At 36.9% G+C, this 13,104-nt stretch overlaps 1 protein-coding gene across 1 annotated transcript; it reads right to left on the bottom strand.

Annotated features, from left to right (window-relative positions):
- Positions 1-1,770: 1,770 nt before the first annotated feature.
- On the bottom strand, positions 1,771-3,739 carry LOC125234064. Its single transcript, XM_048140240.1, has 3 exons — positions 3,409-3,739; positions 2,786-3,004; positions 1,771-2,498 (listed from the first exon to the last, which is right to left on the bottom strand). The coding sequence occupies exons 1-3, from the start codon at positions 3,604-3,606 to the stop codon at positions 1,812-1,814; spliced, it is 1,104 nt and encodes a 367-aa protein (XP_047996197.1). The 5' UTR covers positions 3,607-3,739; the 3' UTR covers positions 1,771-1,811.
- Between the last annotated feature and the right edge of the window lie 9,365 nt (positions 3,740-13,104).

The following is a 13,104-nucleotide window of genomic DNA, read 5'->3' as shown; positions in this document are numbered from 1 at the left end:
CATTTTTTTTTTTTTTTTTTTTTATATACTACGTCGGTGGCAAACAAGTATACGGTCCGCCTGATGTAAAGCGGTCACCGTAACCTATGGACGCCTGCAACTCAAACAGTGTCACATGCGCGTTGCCACCCCATTAGAAACTTGTACACTCCCTTTTGCTGTGTTAAGTACACAGCAAAAAGGAGTGTACAAGTTCCAAGGAGGGTTCGGGTTGCCGACGACTCAAAGGACAATAGACGGAACAAGTTAGTTCCGTAAGTCCTCCCGTCATCAGCACACCGCACCCTCGTTGAGCTCTGGCAGCCTCATTTTGTAAGTAAAAGGCGTTTAATAACCTTTGAAGCTTAATACAGATGTAGTGCTATAAGATTTTCCTTTGTATTTTTCCGGAAACGTTCGTATTTGTCATGCTAGTTCAGACAGTGTTAGTACGTCTTGTACTGAGACTGACTGAAATAACATGACACTTTCCGTAAAAATACGAAGGAAAATCTTTTTGCACTACATCTGTAGTTCTGTATACATGTAAAGCCATGGAATGTTACGGATGAACTTAGTTATGTATTGCAATATTTCTGCACGATTTGTATATATTTTTTACAAATAATGCGACTGCCAAAATTCGAAGTATTCATAAAAGTGTCAATATAGATATGTATATATAAATCTTTATAACATAAAGGAACTGCTTTTGACAGTAATGTTTAGTAAAAAAAAATATCTATAATCTATAACAAATAAATGCATAACGTAGGCCTATCATAATCTTCTGGCCTACAATAAATTGTATATCTGATGTGATGTAAATGATAATGTCATTTCATTAAGGGGCTGTTGCATCAAACCGCCTGTCACTGTTACTCCACTCCCGCTGAAAGTGTCGCCCACCCCCTCGGTTACTTCATGGTTACCGCCTGTCAAAAACGCGAACAGTCGACCTGTCATATCTCATTCATACAAGCATGGTACGCGTTCACCTACACGAGCTTAGAATGTGTGCTAGGAACGCGCCTCTTACATATATTTGATCACCAGTGTCCGAGATGTGGTTAAAGCGTTTGTTAAATTTTATTGTATGGGAAGTTTCATAGACGTCTGCTGCGTGACGATGATGTCTGTGGTTGTGGTTGATGCAACTGGCCCTTAAAGACTCTTTTAACTCTTGTATATTTCCCACTGACATGTTCTTGTATTGAATACTCATATTAATACACCAAGAGTAAAACTTATACAATATTTTTACGGATATAATCCAGTGTTTAAAAGGTTTTCTTTGATAAATTTTATTCTTAATTTAGGAACATTTGAATCATAACATGAGACTTTTGATGTTGTAGATTTTAAAGTCATGAGGCAATTTTATGGCAATATTGTAGTTTGTAATATAACAGTGAGGTTGCCTAGTGTGCAGGTGGATGTATATTTTGGCATGTTGTAGTAGACTGTATATTCAGTAGTTTTGCTTGGACTCTGTTTATGCTTATATTTATTTGCCTCAAGTGATCATTATGAGCCATATTTTATGTTCCAATCAATGTTGTACAATCATCATATAGTCATTCAGATATATTTTTACATTTAAATATCCTGTATTATCATTTAGTCTGATCAAAGGTTTTGTTATTATTAAGAACTTGTAGAAGTTTGTAAAAGACATGCAATTTATAATTATATCAATAAGCAACATAAAAGTGTTGGTGAAAAGTAGTTATTTTATTTTGATTGAGGAGTATAATGAAAACATATAATTTTTATATAAAAATATATAAATAAGGCTTCATGAATATTGTTTTATTTTATATTTCAGAATGTCAGTTAGACATGCCTAGGACTCTGTACAGGAATTTACCATCATCGTCATAATAACAATCATCCACTTTATAAGTAGCACCTTTTTTGTAAGCCTTCTTCGGAATCCTAATTCTTTGTGGATATTCCATGATTGATGTTTTTTCTTCATTTTGCTCATTTATTACTGATACTTCTTTTGGTTTTTCTTCTGCTAAGTCAATTTCTTTACTTAATTCTGTAGCTGATACTTCCTTTTGAGCAGAATTCACTGCACTGAGCATTATTTGGTCTGGGAGGTCAATGGCCTTGCCACTCTCTAAGCGTTTCTTAATTTTAATTGTCATCTCTTCTAATGTCACTCTTTGATGACCTTTTATTACATTACTTTTGCTCTTAGTGTTATTGGATGTATGTATGGCCACTTCTTTGGAATCACTATCTTCAATGTCATTGTTATTTGCTTTTTCAGCACATTTCTGTACTATCTTTTCAAATTCCCCCATTTTTTCGACCATTACATCAGGTCTCACCGACTTGGCTTTCAGAGGAGGTATAGTTCTATCGGAAAATTTAAGAAAGTGTTGGCGTAGGTCTTCAGGTATGTCTAAGGTATTTTCTTTTAGTTCCCTCCAGTTTCTCACAGCGGATGCGTCGTGGCGAGCTATGCGCGCTTCAGTTGCTGGCTTCCAAGGGTATTTCAGTAATTTCTAAAACAAAATTGAATTGATAAAAAATTACAAAACACTTATAATTTTTTTAAAGCCAGCAATAAGCATTTGTCTGAAAAAAAAAATCCTCTATGCAAAATCCATTTTCACTTTTTAAATATTAAAGAAATACTATCAAGGTAAAAAAACCTTAGGTGTAAATAGTGATGTCATTGACTCCATTAGAGTTTTACTCTTGTAGCTAACATTGGTTCTAAATATATTTTTAACTCAGTCTTTGCCAGCCATACACATTAAATACATATTTTTCCTTCGGTTAAACATACCTTAACAACAGCGGCAGTGACCGGGAAGCTCTCTGCAATGCGCTCCGGCGTCCATTCATCAGGCTGCTCGTTTACCAGATGCCGGATCTGCTCCTTTTCACTCCAAGTCAACAAGTTGGGCATATTTTCCTTGAAGTACTTGTCTTTGACGATTCTGTGCCGTAAGTCATGCTTGCCTGCCAAGCTCTCAGCTATATGTGCATTGTAAGTCTCATCCATCTGGGTAAAAAGAACATAAAAAAAAATCTAATTGTATTCTATGTTTTAAGTTTTGTTGTTTTGTGTTAAAATTATTAAATTTAACTTTTTTTCAGACATGGTACACTCAACAAAGAATAGAATTTCAAGGAAAAGTGATTTATCATTAAATTAATCATCAAAGTTGCATGAATTTAGGAGTTTTTTAGGAAACTTCGTAGTTTAGGCGGCCGAAAAAGGGTTAAATAAAGACCTATCAAAACAATCATAACCTAAAAACTTTAGGTTATGATTGTTTTGATAGTACATACATTTTAATGTAAGTATATGAAGAAAAAATGGATCACAATGCAGACTGTCCTTGCTCAAGTGCAGGCAGGATGCAGAAAATTAACACATTGTCAAAATATTTGATAAATACGTACATTATAGAATTCACTTTCAGACTGGTCCAGAAATTCTTCCGCGTTGCCTGTGATGGGGACTCCTTCTTCTCGAAGAGCCGTTACTCGTCTGTCTAATCCAGGATTTGGCCCAGGAACCTCCATCCTTCGATTTCGTAATGTTCTAACAATTATTTTATCGCATGCACAGTATACTCGTCGTAGGTTTATAGCAAACATTTTGGCATTGATTCACTGTAACTATTTAGATAAGATAGTGTGTAGTTTAGTTTTTTTCTTATTAATTAATTCACAAAGTTAAAAACCGCAAATACACTGACCGAGAACATTAGAAGCATGATCATGATCAGGAATTGACAATTTGATACTGACAGCTGTCAATCTGACAGAGATACATTTTTAAATTGATTTTCTAACCCTGGATACAAAATATTTAAGACAAGAATCAAGTGTTGCAAGCTGCCCTAAAGTTTTATGGAGCCTGTAAAATTTCATACACATACTATGTATACTATGAATAAATTCATTTCTAGAGGCCATGCAATTTTATATGTGTTTGTGATCAGCAGGCACTATTTACGCAAGCAACAGGTTATTAGGGTTCCGTAGTCAACTATAACCTTATAGTTTCGCCATGTCTGTCTGTCCGTCCGTCCGTCCGTCCGTCCGCGGATAATCTCAGTAACCGTTAGCACTAGAAAGCTGAAATTTGGTACCAATATGTATTTCAATCACGCCGACAAAGTGCAAAAATAAAAAATGAAAAAAAAAAAATGTTTTATTAGGGTACCCGCCCATTACGGGGTACATGTGAAGTGGGGCCTGATTTTTTTTTTCATTCCAACCCCAACGTGTGATATATTGTTGGATAGGTATTTAAAAATGAATAAGGGTTTACTGAGATGGTTTTTTGATAATATTAGTATTTTCGGAAATAATCGCTCCTAAAGGAAAAAAAAGTGCGTCCCCCCCCTCTAACTTTTGAACCGTATGTTTAAAAAATATGAGAAAAATCACAAAAGTAGAACTTTATAAAGACTTTCTAGGAAAATTGTTTTGAACTTGATAGGTTCAGTAGTTTTTGAGAAAAATACGGAAAACTACGGAACCCTACACTGAGCGTGGCCCGACACGCTCTTGGCCGGTTTTATATATTAAGCCTAGCATTAGCACTGGCACATCCTCAAAATGCTGTTCTTTTCAACTCGTGTACATAGATCAGTACGATACTTATTCTGCTTGAAGGTGGGAAATGGCCTACCGTGAAAAATCTCGTTTCGCAAATTTTAGTGATTGTTCCCTTTGTTCTCTTATTAAGTTATTATTGACGTCACGTGTGATTAGAATAACAGACAAAGATGTCTTCAATAGTCAATTTGCAAACTTCGATTGTCTCGGTTAAAGCTTAGAACAAAGAGTATTGAACTATTGAATCACTAGCTTAGAATAAATTGCAGACTTTTCTTGGCGCGAAGAATGCGATAGAGATACGGTTCGATTCGAGTTAAGCCAATGAGCCCAAATTCTAGAAATAGCAATGACCAAACACTAATATAGAATCAGCTTAGCTCAGCAACTGTTTAAAATTAATTAATCACTGTCTAAATTGCAAATAAAAAAAAACAAAATCATGGCATTACTCCAAACACGATTCGACGTAAATGGCGTTTAATCTATAAGTTATGTTATAAAACTGCCTAATAATGATTAAACCGGTCTATTAAGTAGAAGGTCTACAAAATTTAAATAAAATCTTTAAAATTTGCATATAATGATGTTATTTATTATTTAATGCTGGTACTATTAGCTTAGATAATGTTCATTTGACACATTTGGAATTGCGGGCATCCATAGCTTGCAAAGCAGTGCAGCTACTGCTTTGCAGGCTATGGATGAGGCCCAGCCGGCGTATCATGCTGCCAAATTTATCACTTATCCACGTGGATAAAGCATCCGTCACGCTTTAGCAAATATGCCAGTGTGAGAGTGACAGATGTCTTATCCACGTGGATAAGTGATAAAATTGGCAGCATGATACGCCGGCTGGTGGCTCAGATGGTAGAGCGCTGGGCTAGCGATCTAATGCTGGTCTCAATGAAGTTCTAGTCTTAACCAAGACATTATTTTTTCTACTTTTTTCATTTTAAACTTTTGTGTTCCTATTCAAACGGTCCAAGCAACCGATAAACATAAAAATGTTAATCGTAAGTAACCTAATCTTATTTTATTCTCAGTTAAAGTGTCACATTTTGCTACAAACTAGCAGAAATCTGCTAGTAAATACTAAAATAGACTAGATTTTGGTTCCATCATATTTAGTCCATGGGCCAGTGAAGAAGTCGGTATAATTTGGGGGTACTAAGTTTCCTTTTTACAGCAGTTAGGTAGGCTTATAAGGATGTTAAAAAACTATGATTGCCATCTCAAAATGGTAGCTAAACAAAATGGCCGCCAATCCAAGATGGCGGATTTTGAGTTTTAAAAAATCGACCATAACTCCAGAAGTATTGGTCCGATTATATTTTTATTTTTTTTAAACGGAAGCTCTTTTTGTGTACTCAAATACTTGTCATATTCATTGTTTCGATAAATTCAACCATTAGTTAGTAATTAACGAAAAATGTAAAAAAATATCTTTTTTTCTAAGACTTTTTGTCAAAAATCATGTTTCTACAAAATACCTTGCATATTCTAATAAATATTTAAATGCAGGAAAATAGTGCCATTAATCACCTTTAATTTGATGTATAAAAGATACAGACTTAATTTACAAAAACACATAGCTTAGAGGCTTAATTTTAATTATGTCTTCGTTGAAATTCACCGTTGTGCATACAGTACTAAAAGCTTCAGGTCGAAGTTGTAGATTACTAATATGCTGTTTTTAGTATATTTCTGCAATTGTACTTACAATTAAGAAAAGAACTGAACATGATAGTATCCGAAATACATTAGCTTTAAGAATATAATAAAATATGTGATAGGTAAAGTACAGTTTTAGATATTTGATTATTTGTATAAAATTTCTTTAGTGATGCAGCGCCAACCAACCGAGATAATACAAAATAAATAAACTAGACATAGTTGAGGTCCTATCTCATCACATTAACCTTTTGACCACCATGGCCGGATATGGCCGTCGCTGGAAATGCTTCCTAAGGACGCCAACCATGGCCATCACTTTTGCCAATTACATTGGGGACCCATGCGGGCCTTCTTAACGCCTAATTATGCTCAAATAATCGCGATCCACGTCTGTCTAGTGTCCGGGGCACGACATATTCTTTTCACTATTTGGTCTTTAAAAGGTTAAGCCTAACTCTGATCCGTGTTCGAGAAAACTTATATTTAGTTAAAATAATCCTTGCATACAAAAGGTAAAGAACACACCCCAAAAGAAAAATAGTCTTGAGAAATACACTATAATGCATTAATAAGGCATATCTATGAAGTATCCGCTAAACAACGTGATATAGGTACCTAGTACCTACCGAATAAACCTTAATTTACGCACAGAAATATATTACTTATTACGGCTAAAATGTAGATTGTAGAGCCAAAATCACCAATATCAAGTCTTCAAGACAATCACAGGTAACAGATTATTAATTTTCTCCTAATTTTTCGAACTTTTAAAGCAGGTCTTGTTTCTGAGCTATGCTTCCAAAACAATACACGCATATACCACCTTCAATCAGGGATCATCCACATATTACGTCACACCAAATTTCAGGTTTTTGGACCCCTCCGCCCCCCCTATGTCACGCTTTTTTGTATCCCATTAATAGGGATTGTCACATTTAGTATGACCCCCCCCTCCCCCTTACACTGTGACGTAATATATGGATGACGCCTCACGACTTACGTGCCCTGGCCCGGCCCAAGCCCATTTTAGAGTAGCAATCCGATCTCTATAACTCTTGACCCGTCGCCACATCAGCATCATCTCATTTCGCTTCCATCGTAGAAAGACATACCGAAAGTGTTGTGCTCTATATGCAACTTTTAGCCTCTTCATTTAGTACATTGTTAGTGTCCACGTCTCGCAAGTTTATGTCACGGTGGGAAGTACCCAGTTACACACTGATCAAACATGTTGGTCTTCAGTGACTGGTATCCTTGCCCTTAATACGTCCTTTAGCCTACAAAGGGCATCCAAGTCCTCCGTGTGATCTCCACCGGCAGCGAGGCCGACCCAAGTCTCTGTATTGTGTTATGGTTAGCCACAACTCGACGTTTTGTGCCTATTTTGCGTGATGTGGGGGATTTAGCTAGTCCTGCCAGCTTATCTCCTCGAGAAATCCTATTAGACCTTTAATGTTGAGTAGGAGAACTTTGGAGAGGTCTCTCGGGGATCCGAGATGTTTTTTTCTGTATGGAGCCAGTCTGCTCACTCCATTACCAGGTGAGTGGCACCCTCGTCACAGGGGAATGTTCATAGCATCTGTTATGAAAATATGTTTTTTAAATAGTCTACAACCTGTTCTGACATTGGTTACCATTCTCAGGCGGACTTTCCCTAGTTGAAGGAGCGTCTTTGTGAGTTTTCCATTGATGCTAGGCTTGGCTTGTTTGACTGCAGCATTTGATCTGGTTTTGCCAGTGTGCTGTGTGTAGTTTCATATTGAGCATACCTTGCTGAAGGGCATCGGGAGAATCGGCAGTCGACCCCAGCTGCCTGGCCAGCTCGTAGGCCGCATCATCACCTCGAGATCCACTGTGTTCTTTGGTCCATTGAAGGATGATTTTGTTATTAAATATGACTTACCTCCGTTAGTCGTTTATGGCATTCCTTAACCCAAGCTTTATTTATTGTTCCGGATAACTACTTGTCCTCTGTTACTTGTTATAAAGGCTGAAATATGGAGCTTTGGATAAGCCTGTCCTTGCCGTAACTTTCAATTTGTACATATATGTTTAACTACTTTAACCCAACACTCACCGACGGCAAACAGTTCCTCCAGTATCTGACGGGGAACATGTGCTTCTTTGAAGATGACGATGTTATCCGCATATCGAAGATAATTGAGGCATACATTTATACATCCATCATCCCTATTGAGGCTTTTATAAATGCCTTCCTGTTTAAAAACTTGGCCAGATTGCATAACCCCGGAGTTCCGCTCTACTAATTGAGATTCGTCGATCGATACGGGTGCTAACTTTCTGATTCAATAGCAGGTTGCATAGAACATTCGCATTTTGGTATACCTTTTATGAAAATTCAACTCACGTGAGTAGGCAATTAAAACTCTTCTTTTTCTTCTTCCTACCCTTATCCCACGTTATGTGGGGTCGGTACAACATGTCTTCCTCTTCCATTCTCCCCTATCTCTCGTCATCTCAACACTCACATCTTTCTTACTCATGTCCTCTTTCACACAATCCATCCATCGTTGTTTGGGTTTACCCCTCCCTCTCCACCCATCAACATTCATCTCCAACATTCTTTTGCCTATATGACACTCATCCCTCCTCATTACATGACCGTACCACGCTTACCTGCCACTCCTCATCTTTTCCGTTATAGGCGCAACTTTCAAACTTCCCCTAATATACTCATTCCTGATCCGATCCATTCTGGTCACTCCACACATCCATCTCAACATTCTCATTTCCGCTACGTGCACTCTCCTTTCATCCTCCACCTTTGTCGCCCAGCATTCAGATCCATACAGTAATTAAAACGTCAGTTATTCTCAGTCTTCTAACGTTTTTCGTTCGGTAATGACCAACAATACATGTTAATAATATTTGGCTCTACTTTAAGCGGTGATAAATGTCTCAAAGTTTGTCCATCCGTTATTTCACGGCTTCGTTGTTTAGTAATCTTAATGATCTGAATTAATGATCTTAATGAATGAATATCTATTAATGCGGTACTAAAGAACATTTCTAAAGTTTGCCCGAATTCTGGAGGTGCTCTTCACTAACCCGCTCGCGTGTAGGTTTTTTTTTCAAATCTGAGAGTCCTTGAATGCGGAACGATTTTCAATCCGGAATACGATCTAACCCTTAAACGCAAGATGATGACGGAATATTCCGTCTCCCAGGCACAATCGCAACAGAATTGCATTGCGAATTCGCGAATATATGAGCGAAATTAGGGATTACGGAGTCCCAATTTTATTACATTTTGCGTTCGTATCGTTGGCGTCCTTGGCGAGAATTTCCGGTGACCACCGCGGCCGTCCGTAGCGGTCAAAAGGTTAATGGTTCTATCTTGACAGTCTCGACACATGTTAGTCATATACCTAGTACACTTAAATACTTAATTTTCATCATTGAGGTGTGTTGCACATGTGGTATCTAAACAAATTTTATCCTAGTACTATCGAATATCTACAAACTCATGGATACTATCATGTTCAAAATCATTATTCTAATTGTACAATTGCTAAAAGAATTATTTATTCAATTAATTAAAAGTTAATACAATAAATCCTTAATTACTAACAATTACACATAATTCCACCAACTAAATAAATTAAAAAACTAAAAACAAACTAAAAACAGCATATTTGTACTCTACAACATCTTTTAGTACTGTATGCACCCCAACTGCACACATCTTTTAGTACTGTATGCACTCCAACCTGAAGCTTTTAGTACTGTATGCACAACGGTGAATTTCAACGAAGGCAGCTTTAAATTTAAGCCTCTATGTATTTTTGTAGATTAAATCTGTATTTTTTATACATCAAATTAAAGGTGATTAATGGCACTATTTTTCTGCATTTAAATATTTATTAGAATATGCAAGGTATTTTGTAGAAACATGATTTTTACAGAAAGTCTTAGAAAGAAATATTTTTTTTTTACATTTTTCGTTAATTACTACCTAATGGTTGAATTTAGCGAAACAATGAATATGACAAGTATTTAAGTACACAAAAAGAGCTTTCGTTTAAAAAAAATAAAAATGAAATCGGACCAATACTTCTGGAGTTATGGTCGATTTTTTAAAACTCAATATCCGCCATCTTGGATTGGCGGCCATTTTGTTTAGCTACCATTTTGAGATGGCAATCATGGTTTTTTAACATCCTTATAAGCCTACCTAACTGCTGTAAAAAGGAAACTTAGTACCCCCAAATTATACCGTTTGGCAAAATTGGACCAGCTGGCCCATGGACTAATTAGATCTGAAGTTACCGTCGTAGCATAGTATGTATAATAAAATAAAGAGTAGGTACTATCGTACAGTATGGCCACTCCCGCTCCCCGCTGAAAGTGCCGCCTCCGAACCCGCCTCTTTCATATATTTGATCACCAGTGTCAGGTGTGGTCGTAGGTACGATACATGATGATTGCTTATTGGAATTAGGTACACCAAACACCATGCATGAGTCTAAAAAATAGGTAGCTGTATAGGTAGAATCATAAATCAACATCATCTCAACATTTTGCCAACACGTGACTTCCGTGATGATAATGCTGGCAGTACATCAAAACATGTGATTGTGGTCACAAAGCAGGCCTAAACGGGTTCGCAAATGTTTATTAAATGCAAATTAGGGAGTTCATTATCCAAAATCCACGTGCTTCGATTCATTATAGACAAATGTTACATCATACTTTTTTAAAGGATGGCCCTTGATTCAAGTACTAGCGAGAGGATATTATAAGTACAGGATTTTTATTTAGTCACATATAATAATTTACAAAGTGAATTGTCATACTTACCTACAGCTTGGCAAAAGAGAGTAGAGATTAAAAAGTGGCAATACGTTTTACTAATGAATTCCAAAATCGCGAAAAATTAAATAGGTAGGTAAGCTTTGCCCTAATAGACAATGTCAACGTGTATGCAACAGCTAATAAACATAGCGAAGATCTTAAAAAGTTAAATATTAAATGAATGCTCCAAGTCTTTCCTTCTTAGTTAAAAGAACCGCTGTGAAGATACTTCCATCATTCTAAAGTCAGCTACTACACTGTCTGGCGACAGCCTGTACGACAATACGGGGCGACTAAGTTCACAAACAAACAAAGCAAAAAAATCTGTTTCGTCGTGAGATGGACTTCTTAGCAATGACTGACAACCTAGTCAAAGATAAATAAAACCCGGAATGTATACTTAGGTACATAGTTCTCGTAAGGCGCGGCGGGTAGGGTCCAACCTGGGTATTACGCATCCGAATGGTACAAACGCTCACAAAACGCTCACGAAACGAAACGCTATATACGAGCGAGCTAGATAATATCTCTATCGCTCTTGCGTATTGGCGTGACAGAGCCAGACTACCTTTCGCGGCGTTTCGTTTTCGTTTCGCGTCGCAGAAATGCTATTCGGTTACGGCACCTGAAATAAGATGCAGAGTGGAAGCAGATTTTGGTGTCGATCTACTTATCGCCATATAATTAATTATGATTGTAGGGTATGACAGTGAAGCTGAGAGGGTAACGCAAATGCTGGGCATCTCCTTTTTTCTTTGATTTCATCCCAGGGGGATAGTGTAGGTATATAAGAGTGTACCTACATCATTTATTTATTTATTTATTTATTTATCATCAGTCGTTTAAAGGCTAATGATATATTAAGATGATGATTTGGTACAATGTTGTATATATAGCGCTGTTCAAGGAAACGATTTAAATGATAAGCGGGTAATTAAGGTACACTAGGTACTTACGGAGCTCTACACCAAAGAGTAGTGCATCATATTTATGTACGTACTAGATTTTGCCGGCGGCTTCGCTCTCGTTAGAAAGAGACAAAAAGTAGCCTATGTCACTCTCCATCCCTTCAACTATCTCCAGTTAAAAAATCACGTCAATACGTCGCTCCGTTTTGCCGTGAAAGACGGACAAAGAAACAGACACACACACTTTCCCATTTATAATAATAGTATGGATAGTGACACTGGAGCATGACCCGACATGCTTTTCGCCAGTATTTAAAATAATCACCCAAACAATCTAATGGAGGGTTTTTAGTTGCCTCTTTTAAATCAGTCGAGCAAAATTGGAGTGTCAAACAATGCTTGAATAAAAAACAACAACTTAAGTAACCATTTCCGTCAAAAAACCTCAGCTTAGGTAAGTATTGCGTGATATAGACTTGTAACTAAACAATGGTTATAACCCAAGCCCCCCCCCCCTCTTGGTTTATTGACAAAATGATTTCTGCAATATTGTGTACTTCGAGAGAAGCAATAAGTTTTTAGAAAAAATATTGTTACTTAGTAGTTTTTGTCGTTGACCGTACCTACTTTTTAACCGACTTCAAAAAAGGAGGAGGTTCTCAATTCGACTGAATGTTTTTTTTTTTTTTTGTATGTATGTTACTCGATATCTCCAAGAATTGTGGACCGATTTTCAAAAATTTTTTTTGATCGTACGGGTATAACCCCGAGATGGTCCCATTGGCACCAAGTCGGGGTCTGATGATGGGATCCTGGAGAAATCGAGGGAACTCTTCAAATGTTATAGGCACATGTAATGTTTTTAGTGTATTTTTCAAAGGTACACCAGTATTTACGCCTGATGGTAATAATTTTATGTGGCTGAGCTGATGATGGAAGGTCAACTCCTCAATGGTTAGGAGTTAAAGGATAATTCTTTCACTAGTGTGCATATATTCGGACTGATACATATAATATCAATAGGAACCACTAAAAATCAACAAATAAATAAACTTTTTAACAAAAAATAAAACCGCCTTCAAAAATAAGCGCGTTACAAAACAAGGAGAAACTAAAAAGCAAAAAATAA

This window comes from Leguminivora glycinivorella, chromosome 15, assembly GCF_023078275.1.
Source record: "Leguminivora glycinivorella isolate SPB_JAAS2020 chromosome 15, LegGlyc_1.1, whole genome shotgun sequence".
Lineage (NCBI taxonomy): Eukaryota > Metazoa > Arthropoda > Insecta > Lepidoptera > Tortricidae > Leguminivora > Leguminivora glycinivorella.
Note: the sequence above shows the minus strand (reverse complement) of the source record. Positions and strands in the feature narration are given on the sequence as shown.